This window comes from Martes martes (assembly GCF_963455335.1).
Source record: "Martes martes genome assembly, chromosome: 3".
NCBI lineage: Eukaryota > Metazoa > Chordata > Mammalia > Carnivora > Mustelidae > Martes > Martes martes.
The window spans coordinates 108,334,502-108,356,908 of record NC_137890.1 but is presented as its reverse complement, the minus strand read 5'-3'; the positions used below and the strand labels follow the sequence as shown (position 1 = coordinate 108,356,908).

At 36.4% G+C, this 22,407-nt stretch overlaps 1 protein-coding gene across 1 annotated transcript in view; it reads left to right on the top strand.

The window, feature by feature from the left end:
• Positions 1 to 22,407, top strand: part of LRP1B (LDL receptor related protein 1B) — a gene marked incomplete at both ends in the record, with an annotated part of 1,929,835 nt that overhangs the window by 355,228 nt on the left and 1,552,200 nt on the right. The window contains one exon of the mRNA XM_080798957.1: positions 4,624 to 4,746. Coding sequence (XP_080655083.1) covers positions 4,624 to 4,746 — 123 coding nt within the window. The remainder of the gene's footprint in view (positions 1 to 4,623; positions 4,747 to 22,407) is intronic.

The window sequence follows — 22,407 nt, the reverse complement described above, 5'->3', positions numbered from 1 at the left end:
TCATACATGAGGGTCAAAGATCTGAATTTAAGATTCCGACATTTAATGAGATGGTGAACAGGGTATTTGACTTCAGTTTCCTCATCAAATACTGTCTTGAAACTCCATTTCACCAATATATTTAACTACTAATCATCCCTTCTCATATACATTATTGAAATAACATTCTAATTGAGCTCCTCATTTCCACCTTTACTTCACTGAAATTTATTCTCAACATAGTAGTCAGAATTTTTTTTTTTTAAACTGGGTTAGATTTTCTCTTTACTCAGAACCTTTCAGCGGTTTTCCATCTTGACTCTTACTAAAGCTCAAGCCTTCATCTGCTGCCTTCAACCTGTATTTACTTATTTCGTGACCTCAGCTCTTTCTACTCTCTTTTTCCCCAGCCATTTTGATCTTCTTAATGTTTCTTTAAATTTTCTGGACCCCCTTTTGCCTCAGCTCCTTAGTGTATGACCTTTACCACATGACCTTTTATTCAAATGGATGTCACCCTTTCCTTCCAGAGGTTTTTATTTCAGATGTAACATTGTGATGTATTCTCTGACCACCTTAATTTAAAATTGTATCTCCATCTTTCCAGCCTCCAATTCTTTCTTTTTTTTTAAGATTATTTATTTATTTATTTATTTACTTGTTTGACAGAGAGAGATCACAAGTAGGCAGAGAGACAGGCAGAGAGAGAGGGGGAAGCAGGCTCCCCGCTGAGCAGAGAGACCAACGCGGGGCTCAATCCCAGGACCCTGGGATCACGACCTGAGCCAAAGACAGAGGCTCTAACCCACTGAGCCACCCAGGTGCCCCCTCAGCCTCCAATTCTTAATCTCCATCTCTGTTTTATTTTCCTCCATAAGGTTTTATCTTCTAATATACTATATATTTAACTCATTTATTTTATTTTTGTTTCTATCCTCCCTCTAAAATTTAAGTTTCTTGGTGGCAAGGATCTCTTTATTAAAAAAAAAAGTATCCCCGGTACCTAGAACATAATAGAAAGTCATTAGTGATTGTTTAATAAGTAAATGAATTAATAAATTAAGATGGGGGTGGTGGTGGTGAAGTGATTTAGAGACCAAAAAAAAAAAAAAAAAAAAAAAAACCAACAACACTTTAAACTATTACACCTACTAGTATTCATCCACTGCCCCCATGACCAGGCTTACAAGAACATTATTATTATTTTTTTAATATCCATCTATTTTATCATGGTTTTGAGATGCCATCCAGTCAATTTTTAAGGCTACTTAGAGACATACTTGAGCCTTTCAACCATTTGGTCACCAATTTTTTTTTTTTTTAAGATTTTATTTATTTATTTGACGGAGAGAGAGAGGGATCACAAGTAGGCAGAGCAGCAGGCAGAGAGAGGGGGGAAGCAGGTTCCCTGCTGAGCAGAGAGCCCGATGTGGGGCTCAATCCAAGGATCCTGGGATCATGACCTGAGCCAAAGGCAGAGGCTTACCCCACTGAGCTACCCAGGAGCCCTGGTCACCAATTCTTAACTCTTTTTTTTTTTATTTTTTAAGATTTTATTTATTTATTTGATAGAGATTACAAGTAGACAGAGAGGCAGGCGGAGAGAGAGAAGGGGAAGCAGGCTCCCCGCTGAACAGAGAGCCCGATGCAGGGCTCGATCCCAGGACCCCAGGATCATGACCTAAGCTGAAGGCAGAGGCTTTAACCCACTGAGCCACCCAGGCGCCCCACCAATTCTTAACTCTTACCTCACTTGCAGCAGAGTCTCCATTTTGGTCCCCATTACTTCAGTTCAATCATCAAGAGCTTTTCTCTAGACAATTTCAATAGTCTCCTGACAGATGACTTTGTACAATATTTTATCATAAATAATCTTTCTTAAGTACTTTCCTATGACTTCAAATTATCTACAGAATGTTTCCTATGATAATCAAAGTCCTTCATTCCTGACTCTGACCTATGTTTTTGAGATGCTCTTTTCCAACACCATAAACAGTTCTTTATGGTCCTTTTTATTTCTTTATACTTTTAGTAAGTACTTATTGATTATTTACTGAGTCAGGTATTATACAATGGTTTTTAGCAAGGCACCGTCTCTTTCCCCCTATCCTCACAACAATTTGTTATAGTTTGGTAGGTAAGAAGGAAGGAAGCAATCTAGCATCTCAAGATCATAAATCAGATGCAGAATAGCTATAGGTACAATGAACATCCATTCTGATTTTCCCAGAATAAACTTGGTTTATACCTGTTTCCCAGTATAATTATTAATAAGCCTTCCTTCATCTTCAGAACTCTCCCAGTTTCATGATAAATTATACGGTCTCCTTGTCTATAAGCAAAACAGTCTGAATTTTATCTCACGCTCTTTCCCTACATTAACTACAAAAGTTATGTGACAGTCTAAAACAAAATTTAAGTCCTCCTCCTCTAGCAGTGGAATATACTTATAAATATCACACAAACTGTTTGGTAAAAATAAAAAAAAAATCAAGATTCTATAACCTGAATGTCATTTTAATTTTGGGAATTTTTTTGTTTTTTGTTTCAAATGCAGTTTAGTAATTAGTTCCTTAGTTGTATTTTCACTCTGCCCTCATCTGGAAATGCCCTATATTTACTCTCCATTTGTCCAAATCTTACCCATTTTTAAAGTAATGCTACATCTCCAACCTATTCTTTGTTTTTGTCTCCATCTCTATCTGTGGCCTCTTCTTTTTTTTAGATTTACTTTTTAAAGATTTTATTTATTTGAGAGAGAGAGACAGCTATCAAGAACAGAAGTGGAGGGATATAAGGGGAGATAGAGAAGCAGACTTCCTCCTGAGGAGGGAGCCAGCCATAGGGCTCCATCCCAGGACCCTGGGATCATGACTAGAGCCTAAAGCAAACACTTAACCTGAGCCACCCAGGCACCCCTGTGGTTATTTATTTATTTATTTATTTAAGATTTTATTTCTTTATTTGACAGAGAGAGAGGGGGAGAGAGAGAGAGCACCAGCAGGGGGGCAGCTGGCAGAGGGAGAGAGAGGGGGAGAAACAGGTTCCCCTTGGAGCGGGGAACCTGATGTGGGGTTCAATCCCAGGACTCTGAGATCATGACCTGAGCTGAAGGCAGACACTTAACCAACTGAGCCATCTAGGCACCCCTGCAGTCTCTTCTTTCAGCAATTATTTTCTATATAATTTATGTGTCAAATTGTTGTATAAAGGTACTTTGTTTCCTTCTGGACCTATTGGCACAAGCAGACAAAGATGTTGACTTCTACATTTTTGTAGCTACTACTCTAGAACCAAATACAGAGTATGCTCAATCAACTTAATGCAAAAACAAAACAAAACAAACAAACAAACAAAAAAAACAACCCAACTATGATAATAGTGGTAATAAGTAGGGTATCAATGGTGAATTTATGGAAAAATATAACAGGATAAGATAAAATAACCGGAACTTCCAGGTAATATTTATAGTACGAAAGTGGAAAAAAATAGTTATATACCCACAAGTTGTGTATATGTTTGTGTGGGTTTGTAATATATATTATTGAAAATTATGTTGTGTCAGGAGAGAAGAGGTTGAGGGAGACAAAGAAAAAAATATACCATACTTTATCCCAATGTGTGGAAAATGCACCATCATTCTGTATATTACTGGGGAAAAAAGCCAATTAAGTTATGGCCTCATGCTTTCCATGCTTTTATATCACTTAGAATTTTTATTTGCTACATATTTAAAGACCTACTTACTAATAGATTTTTTATCTTGAATGATTCCTGTGTATACATAACAAAAGTGTAAGTGATATCAAATGGCTAAGATTTGATATGGCTAGCACTTCTTCACATTCAGAGATCATCAACTGTAAAAAAACATTCCTAGTTCAGACATTTAAAATATTAAAAAAGTAAATATTTTATTGAATGGATTCACAGTGTAATAGATCCTAAATATTCTGAAGCCATTGAAGGAAAATAATGTGATTTTTGGATACAGTCAATTGTAGAAACGCAAGTTAGAGCAAAACTTTTTAGAAGTTACTATCACTTTTGCTATCCAGTAGCAGAAACTATCATCTGGGAACTTGCAGGAAAAAAAAAAAAGAAAGAAGGAAAGAAAGAAAGAAAGGAAATATTATGATAATGGGTATCTAATTGACATAGAGACCTGTAGCCCCAGTGTCAGGATGGATGATTAGGAATTGAATTCTCAGACATGGAAAGTAAGTACAATATTTCAAGTTTTATTTCTGATTTTTCTTACTCTTAGAACAGAGGAGGAAACTAAAATTTCTGTAGTCAAGAATGTCTGCTTTGGATCAACAACTGTAAAACCTACTAGCTGTGATTGTCATATGACTTATCCAATATGACCAAAGTTCTAGTCATAAACACAAAAAGAATTCTTAACTATTTTCAGAACAGATTGTGTGAGACTGCAACATAGTCAATTTTATCAAAATTGTGTGCTTGAGCTGAGTAGCTAAAATTGAGATAAATAATTGGTTTAGTTTTGCTGCTGAACAGAAAATGTGGATCACACTCATGGACCTTTTATGTATTGCTTTCCCACATTTCATCTTTGTACTGCTCTTGTGTTCATGTTCAGATCATTCATATTTTATTTCGAAACATTTTCATTTTCAGATCAGCAATTGTGTGATCCTGGTGAATTTCTTTGCCACGATCATGTGACTTGTGTCTCCCAGAGCTGGCTGTGTGATGGGGACCCTGACTGCCCTGATGATTCAGACGAGTCTTTAGATACCTGTGAGTAGAAAGGTTCTCATGCCATTCAGATTTACCTTACATGTGAAACTAAATGTCAGTTGTTTTCATGGATGACTGCTGTTCTAGTTGCTTCTTTTTTTTTCCTTTCCAAATAGCCTAAGAAACTTGAAACCTTTTGTTTGTGTTTCCTTTAAAATGACTATGTGAATGAGACCGTAAAATGCAGTTTTGTAGTGTGAATTAATTTTTGAAGGGAAGAAAATGCAAGGTTAATTGTTTCAATGTGATTGTGTCACTACTAGGAAAAAAAAAATAACTTGAGGAGTTAAAAAAAATCCTTTAAAACATTGCACTCAAAGGGAATAAGACCCTTTCCAATAATTTATTTCACCCATTTTGAGACAGACGAGCATGTAGAAGGAATAGTAAAGTAATCAAGTTGAGCTCCCATATTATTTCTGTTAATGTCTTCTGGCACTATACAAATTATTGAACATGTTTTCTTATCTGAAATGGCAAGATAGAAATTATATTTATTCACCCATACAGGGAGATTCTTTGCCTTTACAATATTAGATTCAGAAGCCCTTCACACAAATGAGTCCCAACTGTAATCGTACCACTGTATCTAACTTGGAGTCCACTGAGGGCTTTGCATACATGAAAAATGCTGCTAATGCAAAATTATAAATAATAGGGCCATGGCTAACTCTGCTACACTGTTTTTATTTTTTATACCCACTAGCATATGGAGTATGAACAATCCCCTAAATTTTAATATTGATATTTCTAGCACTTCTAGTTTGGTCTGTGTACCTCCTGCAACCAGGTGTGACAGCTTATCAGTATTCTCCAAGCAGCTACATGGTGTTGTTGGGTCGAAATGGAGGAAAAAAAAATCCATCACCCTTAGTGCTTGATATTGTAAGAAATAACAATTACTGGTTCCACTTTCCATTTTTATTTACTTGTTTACAAGTCTTGCAGGCAGGGCCAATATACGTTTTGATGAAAATCTTGCCATTAGAAAGCAGAGGCAATGATTATTCATTTTCTTTATGTTTGCCAGTGTTTTTAAAGTTTCTCAGCATATGGGTTCTTGAATATTTGCATTAATTGCTCTTTTCCTTTGAACAGATCACTTCTTCCATAGGAAGAGGTTGTAGTTGTTTACTACACTTGTAATTCTCACCAGTTTAATTCAGAAAACCTTTACCAGACTCTCTATAGCATAGAAAAGTTTCTTGGCATGATAAAAGAAAAAAAAAATAAGTTAATGGGGAAAAAGCCCTAATAGATAAATAAAATGTAGTAAATCCATACAAAATAATGTTATTTGGCAATACAAAAAAGAATGAAGTACTCATACATGCTACATGGATAAACCTTGAAGACATTTTGCAAAGGAAAAGAAGCAAGTCACAGAAGCCCACGTATTTTATGATTTCGTTCATTTGAAAGATCTCAAATTGGCAAATCTACAGAAGTAGGAAGTAGGTGATTGTTTCTCAGGACCGACTAGGGCTGGAGGCAATAAGAATTGACTGCGAATGAGTATGGGATCTCTTTTGAAGGCAAAAATATTCTAAAATTAGATTGTGGTATGTATGCACAACACTGTTAATACATTTAAAAACAATGACTCATACATATTAAAATGGGTGAATTGTATAGTATGTGAATTATATAATAGTACAGTTGTTTAAACATGAAAAAGCAGGAAAAAAATCTCAATAGTATGGCTGTGGGTGCAGATGGCATAATAATGAGACAAGACAACAATAATAAATGCACCGGGCACGAAATATATAAGTGGTGGGACCCTCCCCTACTGAAGTACCATCTGGGAGTTTTCTCCTTGTTAGCTCCAAGGGAGGGTTGCCATGACACGATCAGAATAAAAAGTTAAAATTTTGAGTTCTGGTACTAGAATCTTGTGTTTCTGTCCTGATCCTTCCACAAAATTGCTGGTGGGAAAAATGGCAGAGATTTGAGATAGCTTTGTGGAATGCATGTGCAGGAAGGCCTCGTTAAAGGGAACGATTCCATGGAACTGTGTACCTGACACGAAGCGAAAGCAATTGAGAAGCCATGGCTGGAGAGCCTGTAAAAGCAGGAGTTTCCTTTATGCTGATGAAGAGTAGAGAATAATGATGTTCTTTCTGTGCTAAAGAAGGAGTTCAGTAGGAGACTCAGACTGGAGATGCGTGTTGTAGAGAAGAGTAGCAAGGACCTGTGTGACCACAAACAAAGCCCAGAGAGGAAAGAGACCCTGCAGTGAATGCTAAAGTGAATGGTGACAAGTATCCCTCTCTCCTTCCCCTGCCCACTCCGCACTTCTAGGAACATGGCACATAACTATCAGGGCTACACCAATGGATTAGACCCGAGTTTGCCAGCCGGCATCCACCCTGATTGAGTGGGCATTTCCTGTGAATAGTAGGTGTATCCACCACAGTGCTGTTGAATATTTGAAAGTCCATCCTGCCCAGAAGGTAGACAGCACCTAGGGCTTTGGAAAAGATAGGTCCTTCCTTCACAGAAATTAGGGGCTTTAGCAGCCTGAGGCCTTAAGTTAGAAATTACATGTGGTTTCATTAAAAATAGAGATATACTTTCTGCCTTCTTAAAATATTTTTAAAATGAATTCATACCTGCTCAAGATATTTTTGGCAGTTTTTAAGTATATGGTTATTTTCCTCTCCAATAAAATGTGATGAATTCTATTTAAAAGTATTTCCTCATTTTGGCTGTTCTTACTCTTTTGACATCAAAATTGCTGAATATTCTTAAAGAAAATGTTAAGACTATTCTTATATCAGTGTAGTTACCTAACAAAACAGAGACATGACTATTTCTCTACCTGGGTACTTGATCTGGCAACATATTTTGATCTACATTAAATTAGCCTCTTCCAGATAAATAATTTCAGTCAGTACCCATTGAAATATGGACAAGCATAGAATAAAGCTTTATGAAAAATATCAGAGGTTTTCAAATTTCAATTTCTCAATCCAGATGTTCACAATTACCATTTTCTCTAATCATAGTGCTTTGTAATGTGTTGTTTTATGACATTCATATGCAGTCATCACTGATCTACATAAAATAATTGCATAATTTTATAACTATATGGATGCATACATTCAATGTGAAGGATAAATACTAGAAATCGAAAACCTTGAAGACTGATTCTTAGGAAGGGTAATTTTGTGCTCAGTGTCTGAACGAAAGTTTGTTATCTTTGATTTGAAGACAAAGTGTGTTGTATCTACAAAATATTAGATGAAAACAGCTGATGCAATACATTTTTCAAGGAATAAAAGCTTTACTTGTGAAATGCTGATGATTAAAATACTTTAGAAGACAAGGTACATGCAGAAAAACAAGAAATTTTGAACTTAAATGAAATTTAAGTATTTGGGGGTCTGAGGTGTTAATGTGCACATATATTCCTCTTCTGTGTTGTTTAGACTCAAGCTTTAGTGAAAAAAAAAAAAAAAAGTAAAGAAACAAACAAACAAAAACCAAACCAGCAAAACCAAAAAACAAAACCAAAAAGACCCTAGACTTTTGTGGGAGGTTGGTTTACCATTAAGCTAGATTGTGTGTTGGGATGTTTTCTCAAATATGCAATTGGAGAAATTTAATAATTTATATCCTTACATTGGATGTGAGAAATGATCCATTAGCCTTCTATTAAAAATAAAATTGCTTATTTCCCTATATTATTTGAAGTAATTTTTCAGGGTCTAAATGGATGATCATCTTTAGGTTCTATGAGGCAATGAGAATAGAAAATCAGGAAAATCACCATCTTTCTACTCAGTGCTTTCAATCCAGTTGTTAGTCTAGCATCATTGTGTGTGACAAGAATTAAAGTGAATGGTGATAATGTTTATTTGTGGAATGAAAGCTTAGCACCACCTGTGGCAGGGAAGTCTTCTTGAAAGGCACTTTTATTCTGAGGTATTCAAAATTTAATTCCTTCTAGGATTTTCTGTTCCGTGCTTAATGATACTTCCTTTCCAACAATCTGCTTCAGCTGATGTGTGATGTTTTCTGCCAATCTGATGTTAATATACTTAAAACTAGATTCTCCTTTTTTAAGTCAGGAAGGTAACAGTTTTACTGTTTCTTTTCCTTCCCTATTGCCCTACACTACCCCCCTTCCGATAGTAATTTAGGCTGCCCTTCAATTACATGTCATACTTTGGATGTAATGACTCACCGGCCAACAAAGGAGACTAAAAATAGCCTTAAAGGAGGGTAAAAACTGCAACCTGGGTAGTTGTGATCTGGGCACATTGACTCTATCCTGTCCTTCTGAGGAATCAGCAAACTTTTTTTGGTAAGGGGCCAGATCGTAAATATTTTAGATTTTGTGTCCTATGTGATTTCCATGAATATTCTTGTTTTTTATTCGTCAAACCCTTTAAGATGCGAAACAAAAAACAAACAAACAAACAGAAAAAAAACTTTCTCAGTTTACAGTCTGTTCAAAACAGGCCACAGGAGGGATTTGGCCCGCAGGCTGTAGTTTGCTGACCCCTGTCGCCGTGTCAGCTCTGAATATACCCACTGTTCGTACGGAGTTGGGTCTGTGCTTGGGTACCGCTGCAAAGTGAGCAGCATCATCCCTCACAGTGGATGTATGTGGCACAGAGCTACGCGTGCACCCACGACCTCATGGGGCCAGACTCGGGCAGTATGGTGTCATCTACAATAACTGGGTTCTTTCTCCTATGTTTGCATATCACCTTACGGGTTAGGATTGCATTTGATGCGGAGCAGAAACAGTCGCTTAACCAGATAGGGATTTGTTGTTCTTCTATAAAAAAATTTCAAAACACCACCTTTCTGCTCTGCCCTCCCTAGCATGAACCTGTCAGTCTTAGAGTCAAAGCACAACTACTTCACCTCTGCCAGTTGGTAATTTCATTTCAGGCAGGAAGAAGGGATGGGGAAAATGGAAGAGGGAAGTGCCAGTCTCTCTGTATAACAAAATATCAGGCTCAGTGGATTTCTGCTTAAATGTCCATGGCCAGAATGAAACATACGTGGTGTGGGACAATGAGTATTTTCATGAGAGCCCATTGCTTTCCAAAAAGGAATGAGTGGCTCTGCTATTAAAGAACAAGGGGAGAGTAGCTCTTGGGTAGAAAGAGGCACTAGGCAGCAGGAGCCACAGTGTCCTTCACTCCCCTTCCTTCTCTCTGTTCGCCACATGGGAGGAGCCAGGCTCAGTGCCCCATCAGGGCTTCCAAATCCTCACTGCTTGGCTCCAGAGCCAGTTCCTCCATGAAGATCTTTGCTCTCAGACAACTGACTTAAACTTTCCAGGCTTCCATTACCTCATCTGTTCAGAGGACATGACAGTATCTGCCTTACAGTAATGCAGTTATAAAATAGTGTCTGTTGAAGGTCTCCTGGGTGGCTCAGTCAGTTCAGCAACAGACTCTTGATTTCAGCTCAGGTCATGGTCTCAGGGTCATGAGATCAAGGCCTGTGTTGTTGGACTCCAAGCCTGCTTAGGATTCTCTCTCTTTCCCTCTCCCTCTGCCCCTGCCCTGTTTGTCCTTTCCCTCTCTCTCTGTTGAAAGACTGACAGACAGACAGAAAGAAAGAAAGAAAGAAAGAAAGAGAAAAAGTATCTGTTGCATAGTAAGGCTTTCTTTATCACACACCCTATGCTGAATTGCAGATGCCTAGAGCTCTGACCAAGCACCTTACCCTGAGGGTCTTTTGATAGAACATCCTAATTGCCCCCTCTCTCATTCTTACTGAAAATTGGCTTTATTCTCTAAGGGTGTGGCTAAGGATAAATTAATCTACCACAAACACTCATTTGACTTAAGTTAACAGTTTTTAATAATTAGATATATTATACTCAAGCATTAGGACAAATATAGTATGGAGATTATTTGAGGACAGGTAGCCTTTTTCTAGGAACTCTTCCAAAAACATCATGTTAACGCATTAACTAAAGTTAAACTACATGGCTACAAAACACATTAGTGAATAATCATATTTAATCAACACTGCAGTACTGAAAGGTAGAGGTTATCTCATTTTACAAAATGAAAAAATTGAGTTTAAGTTCCTTTGTCCTCCTGTACACTGGCTGTTATTGGTAAAGACAGAGTTTATATTTCTTTGAATTTGCCTTCATATTTTGAAAGGCTGAGGTAAAGAAAGATCCAACTCCTCAGAGGACCCTTTAGGCCACCTCATTTAAAAATATGATGTCATTTGAAAAACACAAAAAGCTATCCCAACAGGGTTATATCACACTGACGTGGGGAGTGATCCATTCTAACTGAATAATGCAGTAAAAGTAACAAGTCTCCTGGGTAATAGGAATAGAAGCATTTATGGAAAATGAAAATAACTGTGAGTTATTAGGGTTAGATGTGCCTCTGCCTGAGTTGACCACTTATTCTATTGTTTTTCTGGTCTGTAGAATTTTAAACTTTATTTAGATAGGAAGCTATTAATGAACATCTTATATTTATATGGTGACCTTTCCCCTAGGCTATAAGGTAGAAACTCTTTTATAATTTCCTTCAAAATTTTCTTTCTTTGACAGAGGTCAGAGAAATAAAATGAAATTCAAGTGGGAGGTTATTAGCAAACAGATCCTGCCCTTTGAAAATATATAGTAGAATAAGACACTGAAACTAGACTATAGGAACAATAAAATGAATGGAAGTGTGGTGCTTTTTTCTAAGTAATAGTGATATAGAGGTCACTTTGCAATGAGCTAATATATGAGAGCCACGCAGCTAAGCTTTTCGTTAGGTAGAGAAGTTGAAATGATCTTCCAGATTAAAGGGAAAGCATATGAGACCCATGAGGACAGTTTATGTCTCTTTCAATTTTTTTGTTTTGCTCTTCATTTTATTTGGAAACTCCTCTCTTTAACAATGGAGAGGCCAAAAACATTGACCCTTCTTTAATAATAAAAAGACTCCCACTTCACAGTTGATATGAAGGGGAGACAGGAAGAGGGGGGGAGGTGTAATTATGAATTTAAAGAGTCTGTCTAATGTTGGTTCCTTTTCTTAGCACAGTGGGGATGGGTGGAGGGTGCCTTTCTCTTCATTCTGCCCCACAATGTACTAATGGGTCTCTGCAAGTCTGCCGCTGCGATTTTAAGAAAGCCTGATTGGAGGCAGAGGTGATAAAACCGAGTGGACTACAGTTCACACAGGCAGAGCAAGACCAGCATCAAAAAAAAAAAAAAAAAAATTCCTCACTTTTTGACTCAAGGAGTCACTTGCTTGTTGGTTTTCTGATCTAAAATCACAGGTCACAGGATAAAACGGGACTCGTGTCCCTCAGCCAGTACTGGAAACTGGAAGGAATGCAAACTTTGAAATGGTGTAAAGTAAAGGGGGTAAAACAAAATAAGTGAATTCCACAGACAACTCTGATAAAATCTCTTTGGCTTAAGGGATGATATACTGTAAACAAATGCTCTTGCAGGGCTCTATAGGGACAAAGCTGAAGGCTGAACAAGGAGGCTTCTTAGAAAAGGTTCAATCCGTCATTTATCCACATCTAATCTAGCATTTGGGGTTGGGGATGAAGGCTTTCTACCTTTCACGGGTGAGCACATTTCTTCCCGGAGGACGTTTTATTCTTTATAGTCAGTGTATAAAATTTACATTTGACTTTTACTCCGAAGTGCTTCTAAAATGACATATTTTGGTAAATGAAGCACTAAAGGATGTTGTGTTCTAAGAACTTATCTTAATGGCAGTGCCTTTCTTTTTCTGTTCCTTCTCCCACATCTTCCTCCTCCTTCCCGGAAAACAAGATATGAAACCCAGATGTATGCCTAGGGAATTTTGAGCAAGACAAAGAGTATCATCATCCTACTAATTGCTCTATTGGCCCTGTTCAGTTTCAGGCAGCATGATTAACTTTGTGTTGATTTTTTTTTTTTAATCAAAATCTTCATAACATTAGCTTTCCTGATTTTCAGAATGGGAGAGATTGCTCACGAAGGAGTCAAGTTCATGGAAGATAGGTAGACGAAACAGGGCTTAGGTGAGAGGACAGCAGTTTAGTGAATGGGGCTAATACGGCGCATTCAGGTTGCATGCAGGGTTGTTGGAGGTTTGTTTACTGGGGGGAGAAAGGGATCCCTTGGAAAGGAAGAGTTTGTCCAAGCTGTTCACTGGTTAACCTTGAAGGATCAGATACAAGATGGGGGGATCCTTCAAATGGCACAAATCTTTCTCAGGTCTCAACAGCAAGAAAGAAAACAAATACTTCCCAGTACCCCTGGTGGAGTTGCCGAGAGAAAAGTGATTCCTAATAGAAATTATTTGTCTTTGGATTCAACATACAGTCACAAGACCAATAATCTCATCTTTAACAAATAGGAGTTGTAGAAATAAGTTGTATAATGTTTTGATGATTTTCAAAGGCCATGCACATTAGAATCATTTACTATCTTTTGATCTTTGCAACTTCTTTTTTTTTTTTTTTTTTGAAAAAGATAAGACAGGTATAGTGGCTATTAAAAAAGAAAAAAAGAAAAAAAAAGGAAAGAACAAAGGGGAGAAGAGAGAGGAGAGAAAAAAGAGAAGAGAAAGGAAATCAATCTTTTTTTTTTTTTAATTTAGTCACAGACATACTGTGTCTGATCAAGAATCTCATAGCTAATGGGTAACAAGGCTAGAATAAGAATCTAGAAATTCTATTTCTTAGCTTCCTGTTGTAGTGTCTGTTATGGGTTGAATTGTGCCTTCCCAAAACTCATATGCTGAAGCCCAAAACTCTTATGTTCAACGCATATGTTGAAGCCCAGTACCTCAGAATGTGACTGTGTTTGGAGGTAGGACCTTAAAAGAGATAATAACCAACTTAAAAAGAAGCCATTGAAGTGGGTCTGAGCTTTGTGGAGGTCTTATAAAAAGAGGAAATTTGGATACATTAAGGGACACTGGGGCAAGCATGCACAGAAGGAAGGAGCAGAAAGACAGTGACCATCTGCAATCCAAAGAAAAGCTTCCCAGGAAACAATCCTGACAATATCTTGATCTTAGACTTCTGGCCTGCAGAACTATGAAGAAATAAATTTCTGTTGTTTAAGCCACCTAGTCTATGATGTTTTGTGAGGCAAATTCTGGCAGACTAATACAACAATCTATTACACATCTAGTAAAATTCTATCTTTTTTTATACCAGTAGAAGAACAATGTAGCAATTAAAAAATGCCTTCTCTTCTTTGAGGATATATATTAGAGTGCTAAATTTATAGGCACTATACGCTTATTTAAAGAGATGTAAAATGAAATCCTATTCTTACAGTAGTAGTTATAACACTGTAAGAACACCTAATTTCACTCTACAATGCTATTCTTAGGCAAATGAAAAAATACTTTTGATAAAAAGATGGTACATAATTACTACAGATTTATTTTTTTCAAATATTTATGAATGATGAGTTGCTCTAAAATGTGACAGGAAAAAGAAATGTTTTATGCACATGGACCTTTGAGGAATTTTATTACATTTTACTTCTAAATTTGCACGTATTGGATAATTCAGTTTTTTAAAAATATTTATTTGTTTGAGTGAGAGAGAGAGGGTGCACGTGTATAAGTCGGGGGAGAGGCAGAAGGAAAGGGAGAGAGAGAGAATCCCAAGCAGACTTCCCACTGAGCATGGAGCCTAAGCGGGGTTCCATCCCATGACCCATGAGACCATGACCTGAGCCAAAATCACAAGTGGGCCACTTAGCTAACTGAGCACCCCAGGGCCCCTAGACAACTCAATTTTTTAAATGAATGTATTTTCATTTAACTAGTGAAGCAAATTGAACTAGATTTGTGGACTGAACTAGATTTCTCATAATTTATAGGTTCATTTTTTTTTTAATTTTTAAGTTTTTTTATAAACATATAATATATTATTAGCCCCAGGGGTACAGGTCTGTGAATCGCCAGGTTTACACACTTCATAGCATTCACCATAGCACATACCCTCCCCAATGTCCATAACCCCACCACCTGGTTCATTTTCTTTAAGAAAATTAAACTATCCAATCAATCAGTAGCTATTTACTGAGGAACTACTGTGTTCAAGGTACTTACTAGAAAAGGTCCTTCAAATATTTTATGCCATACCCTACCATGTACCTGTGTTTTAATTTATGCTACTATAGTCCTCTCTCCTGGTTAAATGCTACTATGTCTGTGTTAATGTAGATGATGCTTATGATAAACATTATGGTGGTGATTACTGACACAAAATGGATAATTAGTATGAGTCAGATTATGTGCCATGAGCCATATATGGATTATCTCTTTAATTCTTACAACAACCCTGAACAGGACGTCAGGTATAGTTGCCCACATTGAACGGGGCACCAAGTGACATGAATATCAGAGTCAGCGTGGGTGTACATATTTTCTCACAAATGGAAATTAATTATTTTGAAAAGGGGACAACATTTTCTAATTTGTATGAAGGCACTACATAAGCTAATGGTGGTCCTGCCTATTATACTGTGGTCTCCTTATATAGATAATAAAAATAAATTATGAGTGAAGTTATTTGCTAGAGGTCTTAAGGCAATTAAGTGACAGAGGTACAACTGAACATTGTACCCTGCTATACAGCCTTCTAGATGGGAAAATGAAGCTCAGAGAAGCTAAATAGGTTCTGATACTTAGGTTCTTAGGAAATAGGTTCTTAGGAACCTATAATACTTAGGAAATAGGTTCTCTCTTAGTGGAGAAAGGATTTTCATGCAGGCTCATCTCACATTATATTCACAACAGCATGCCTTCCATTACACCACACAGCCCTCTGTACATACTCGAATTTTTGGCTATTCAGTTTACACACAACAAATTTTAATTGAGTGACTACTATTTGATAGATTCTGTGGTGGATGTTGGAAATGACAAGATCAATATGCTAAACATGAAAGATAGGTATACTGACAACTGGAGAAAAGATTTTGTTTATTTTTCCAACTGAAAAGGTTTTGTTTATAAATGTGTGTATGTTACTGTGTTAATCATTATAAAAGGTTAATCATTATAGAAAATTAATCATATAAGAGGTTCATAAAATACATAAAATCACTAACATTTATATATACATATATATGAACTTTGCGTGGGCACAAATGAGCAAACTGAATCTGGAAAAATAATTACTATTCCCTTAAACTTTATTGCTCACACACAAGAATTACATAGATGCACACACACACTAGTTTGAAAACACATTTAGTATAACTGTGTAGATTATGAGGAGATTCTTCTTAGTTTTCTATTGCTGTGTAACAAACTACCATAAATTGAGCATGTTAAAACAGCATACAGTTCTTATTTTATAGTTCTGTAGGTCAGAAGTCTAGGCAGGATCAAATGAATTCTCTGCTTAAAGTTTCACAAGATTGAGATCAAGGTGTTCCTCAGGCTGGGCTCTTAGCTGGAGGGCCTAAGGAATAATTCACTTCCACACTCATTTCAGTTGTTGGATGAATGAAGTTTCTTGTGGTTGTAGGATTGGGGCCATGATTTTTTGATAGCTGTCAGCCTCCACCGCTCTTAACAACTAAAGGTCACCTACATTCCTTGGAAGGTGACCCCCTCCATTTTCAAAGCCAACAATAGTATGTCAAAACTCCCTCATGCTTTATGCTTCAAATCTCTGACGTCCTTTTCACTATACGAGGAAAGGAACTCTGCTTTTAAAGACTTTATGTGGGGCACCTGGGTGGCTCAGTGGGTTAAGCCTCTGCCTTCGGCTCAGGCCATGATCTCAGGGTCCTGGGATCGAGCCCCACATCGGGCTCTCTGCTCAGCGGGGAGCCTGCTTCCCCTCTCTCTCTCTGCCTGCCTCTCTGCCTACTTGTGATCTCTCTGTATTAAATAAATAAAATATTTAAAAGACTTCATGTGATTAGATTAGGAACACTTGGATAATTGCCCCTTTTGCCATACAATATAACACAAGCCTGGGAAAGCTATTTCATCATACTCACATGTTTACCCATATTCACAGGGAAGGGGTTATACAAGGGTGAGAAGCATTGGGAATTGGTCTTAGAATTCTGACACAATGTTGTAGTTTGCTAGTGCTACCATAAAACAAACAAACTACACTGAGTGGCTTAACTAACAGAAATTTATTTTCTCCCAGTTCAGGAGGGTAGAAGTCTAAGACCAAGGTTTTGTCAGGGTTGGACTCTGAAGCCTCTTTCTTTGGCTTATAGATGGCTGCCTTCTTCTGCTGTCTTCACCTGGTCTTCCCTCTGTCTGTCTCTGTGTCCTAATCTTTTCTTTTGAGATTATAACCGTGATATTGGTTTAGGGCCCACCCATATGACCTCATTTTACCTTAATCACTTCTTTTAAGACTTCTCTCTCTAAACAGACACATTCTGAGGTACTGGCAGTTAGGACTTCAATATATAAGTTTTGAGTGGACACAATTTAACCCATAACACACAAGAATTATTTTGGTTTTCTTTTTTTGAGATTTTAAGACTTCATTAGTCACTAGCTCATCTAATAAGTGTAAATTATTATTTAAAGAGTTGAATTCTGGGGCACCTGGGTGGCTCAGTGGGTTAAGCCTCTGCCTTCAGCTTGGGTCTTGGACTCAGGGTCCTGGGATTGAGCCCCACATGGGGCTCTCTGCAAAGTGGGGAGCCTGCTTCTCCCTTTCTCTCTGCCTGCCTCTCTGCCTACTTGTGATCTCTCTCTCTGTCAAATAAATAAACAAAAATCTTAAAAAAAAAAAAAAAAGAAGAGTTGAATTCTTTCCCTGTTTTTTTGTTGTGAATAATTTCAAGCTGACAGAAAAGTTGAAAGATTAGTATAATAAACAGCTGTATACCCTGGATTTACCAACCATTAATATTCTGTGACATATGCTTCCTCTTTTTCTCTTCCTGAATTATGTATTCATAAATGTAATATATACACATATGTACATATATATGTTTTTGTAGACATCATGATGTTTTACCCCTAAATGATTCCTTTTTTTTTTTTTTTAAAGATTTATTTATTTTAGAGAGGAAGGGGAGGGGCAGAAGGAGAGTGAGTGAGAATGCATAGAACGTGGAGCCTGACCCAGGGCTTAATGCAGGGCTCGATCCCATGACCCTGAGATCATGACCCTGAGATCACAACCTGAGCCAAAACGAAGAGTCAGATGCTTAACTGCCTGTGCCACCCGGGCTTCCCCCCCTTAAGTGATTCTAAGAACAAGGCATACTCTTACATAAGCATAATACTATCATTGTGTCCATGAAATTTGACATTGATGTAATATCCAGTCCATAATCAGATTTCCCCAGTGGTACTCAAAATACTTTTTGTAGTTATTTTATTTTTCCTAGTCCAGGATCCAAACAAAGATAATTCATTGCATATGGTTATTATAGCTCTTTAATCTTCTTTTATCTAGAATATTTCTAAACTTTTCTTTTGTCCATCATAGCATTGACATTTTTCCATTGAATGTCACACAATCTGAATTTTCTATTTACTTGATGAGGATTAGAAGCCAAGTAAATATTTTGCCAAGAATGCCTTACAGGTTATGATACATGTTTCACATTGTCTTAAATCAAGAGGTAGGTCAGACAGATGATAGGTTGATACTTGGTTACCAAAACTGAATTACAACAAAGTGTTTTTCAGAACATAAGGTACACCTTTGAACTATACAGCTAAGAAATTAAAAATGAAGGAGTATTTTATAGCTTGAACTATTCTATTAGGAAAAAAGAGTTAGAAAAAGATTAAAATTAAGACCTTAAAGTCATGGCATATCCTTATGTTATTTGAGCTTGAAAACATAAATCAACAGAAGAGTGAGGCTATCAAGCTTGAACTTTGTATCTCTTGAGTTGTGTCAATTGCCACTTAAAAGGAATCTAATTTTGGCTTTTCACTCTGCTCTATGTGTAGCTAAGTATAAATGTAACATAGAATTACTATAATGTTGTTTAAGTGACAAATAGTCTAAATCCCTTGTTATAGTGTTAGGATACTTAAGGACAGGAATCTTTCTGTCTGTTTTTATATATTGTTCTGCACACAGTGAACAGAAAGTACATATTTTGTCTGAGATTTGAAAGATGAATATGTAGGAAGGGAGTTTAAGACATGATGCAAAGTACTTGAGTATATTCTCATCCATTTACAAGAACTCTGCGAATACACACACACACATACATATAATATATAATATTATATGGTATATATGATATGTAATTCTTTATATAATTCACAAATTAAAGAATGATATCAAATACCTTAAGAAATTTACACAATTACTTTATTAACCTGTTTTCTTCACATAAATAGGGAAACAGCTTCTTGAGACAGGGACACAATTTACCATTTAGATTTTTTCATCCCACCTTTCTTTTAGTACTGTCGGCAAGTTTTTATATGTTTATTTAATTGGTTCATCAACGGAATGATTGAATGTTATCATTTCAAAAGGGAAAGAAAGAAAGAATGAATGAAATAAGGAAAAAGAAAGAAAGAAAGAAAGAGGGAGGGAGGGAGGGAGGGAGAGAGGAAGGGTAAAAGAAAAATTCACACCAATCCTAATAATGAAAAAATCCAACTACAACAGGATTCAAATTAAGGTAAAGCAGGCCAGATACATACTGATAATGCTAAATCAGAAGGCAGTTTATAGATTAAGCACAATACTAATGATACTTTTTTTTTTTTTTTTTAGCATTTTGTTTATCTGACAGAGTGAGAAAGAGAAAGAGCACAAGCAGGGAGAGTGTCAGGCAGAGGGAGAGGGAGAAGCAGCCTCCCTGCTGAGTAAGGAGCCCAATGAGGGACTCCACCCCAGGACCCTGAGATCATGACCTGAGCTGGAGGCAAACCCTTAACCAACTGAGCCACCCAGACCCCCCACGATAATGATACTTTCCTTTCTAGGGCTAGGCATGTGTTTGTAAACAGTTGACCCTGAGGTTAGTAGATTCTTGCAGATATGAATGTGGAATTGCTGCACTCTGACTGGAATCAAATAATTGGGGTCGCATTACCACTCAGTTATTTTTCTGATTTATTTCTTCCATTGATAGGAATATAAATGTGATTAAGTTTGTTTTGTTTTCAACGTTCTGGTCTTGACTAATATTTGACAGAATGGGAGAATTTGTTATTCCTCGAAAATGAAACTGATTTAACAAGTCAAATATAGGTTAATTCTAAGCTTAAGGAATCGTCATGATCTGACTGGCTATCTAGGGTGTACCCTTAATGGAGGAGATTGGGTTCTGTTTAAGATTTAACTCAAGGATAAACCACCTGAATGACCCATGAGGAATGAGACTGCCAGGTTCTTGCTAAATTTTGTTTCAAGAGAGATTTTTGCTTTCAGCTTCTTTTCTTTGTTTTTTAATGGTCATAGTTTGTTTCATTGGTCACTTGTAGATGCTAGGAACTGAAAAGAGTTGAACCAACACAATATCCAGATGAAACAAACAAACAAACAAAAAACTCTATAGTTTAGTGAGGTGAAACAACCGGACTAAAGATGCATAGTTAATAAATCCCATGATTGTGACTGGAAATTAGATCCCCTTGGCATACATCCTTTCTGTCCTTTAAATTTGCATGTGTGCCTCATACTAATATAGTTCTGAACCACTTCTGTATTGGTGATATCTCATCATTTATCGAAACAACAACCACCAAATAAAAAGCAGGATCTGAAATAATAACTTTAAGTTAATTTGATGAACTGAAAATAAAAATAGAGGTTTCCCTACACTAACTTTGACAATTGCATCTATCTTCCTTCAAAATCTGGTGTGTTTGTGCACAGGTGTGCATGCGCAGTCATATGTGCACATACACAGTGTGATATTTTTCTGTAAAAGGCAAGTGATCTGTTTACTTGATATATGTTTGGGTCCTTTTTTTCTGTGACAGCATGGGGAATGGAAGAGCGTATTTAGTAGGGAAAATAAGTTTATAAATGGTAAAATCATATAAGTATAAATAAGTTAAATATAAAATAAATATAAATATAAATTCCCTTAGCTTAACTTCCAGTGAGACATCCTGATATAAGGAATGAATATTTGTGCCAAAAGCAACTAGGTTCCCGTTATGCCTGCCAAATATTTTTTTCAAACCGTTTTTACCTTACATCCAACAATCAAGAAAACACTGTAGATCTATTGGCTTTTTTTTTTTTTTCTTCAAAATAATTTTCAGTAACCTAAAAGTAACCATATCAATCTCATGGAAAATCTTTAAATACTTAATTACATTGAACCCAGTGTACCATTGTGAGACTTTTGCTTAAAGCAGTATTTTTTACAATTCTATTTATTTCAGCAATCAACAAGCCTGTGATAAAAATACTGATGGGCCTTTAAGAAAATATTTCCAGGTTCCGATAAAATTAATACTGCCCAATATAGTTATGTGTACTTTCCCAAACATGAAATATTTCTTACATATTGAAAAAAGCTGACTCTGAATTTTTCAGGAGAGGTATGTCAAAGATTCTGTTATAGCTTTCTTTCTTTTTTTTTTGTTATACCTTTCTTAAATATATAGAATATTTCTTAAGCATCTTATTACTTACATACCCTAAATATATGATATATTTTGTATTATAAATCTTTAGCAGTTAACAAACTAATTGATCTGCAATTATAAAGAAGTAATATGTTCATTTAAAAAAAATAAGTGTTCATTCAGATAAATTTATACTCGAAAAGCTGATTAGGGTAGACTTTGGCAAGGATTGCAGCCTTCCAGTCTGAACAGATTCTAATCAGCTTTGACAGCAAAAGAGCTTCACCTGGTGTTTCATTTAATTTGAAATTTGTAATCAGATGATTTATAGGAGTTCAGGTTTTACAAAATGTGAAGCATTTGTCTTGATATAATAGTAAGCATCCCCCATTGTCAACTGGAATCAGTAGTCTCCCATTTTCCTTATTTCAGAGATGCAGAGATGCAAAGGGAATATATTTCTATTAGCAACTCTTGTGGCCAGCCCATGACCTTTCATAGAATTTTATATCAGTCAAGGTTAAAGCACATTTGTAAGTATCACACCAACATTCCAAATATGAGGAGACAGTTTCTTTTTTCCAGATCAAAATATCCGTTCCAAGGATGGGAGTAAAAGGTGATGAACAGGTGATCTAGAAATTAGATCTAAAAGACCTTAAGAGCTCTACAGAGATTTTTCAGTGAGTGGCTTCTGTATTGTTGCTTGCCAGATATCTACTGTGTCATCACTGGCTTGTTTTTATTCCATATCTTGCTTTTTTCAACTCCTTCATTTTTTCTGTCTTTTACTTGTATTCATACCATTTTCATCTTGCTATTTATTCTGGTGGTCCTTGTGCTACATATGATTTCAGTCTTAATGTTTTCCTTTGAGTTAGTATACTACTGAAGTGTTAAATCTTTATTCTCCGTGGCTTTGTTTTTCTCCCCTCCCAGCCCCAATTCTCCTTTCTCTTACTTTAATTTCTTAATTTAATACTATTCATCACGTGCTTATTTTCAATGCATTTTAAATTATTTTTTCATTTATTATATTCTTAACTCTTATCTCCCTCAACTATTTTTATTACATATAATAAAGAGACTGTGGCTACTTAATCAACTAATAGTTCAGTTTCAATACTGTTCCAAGTTAATTAGAGTCAGC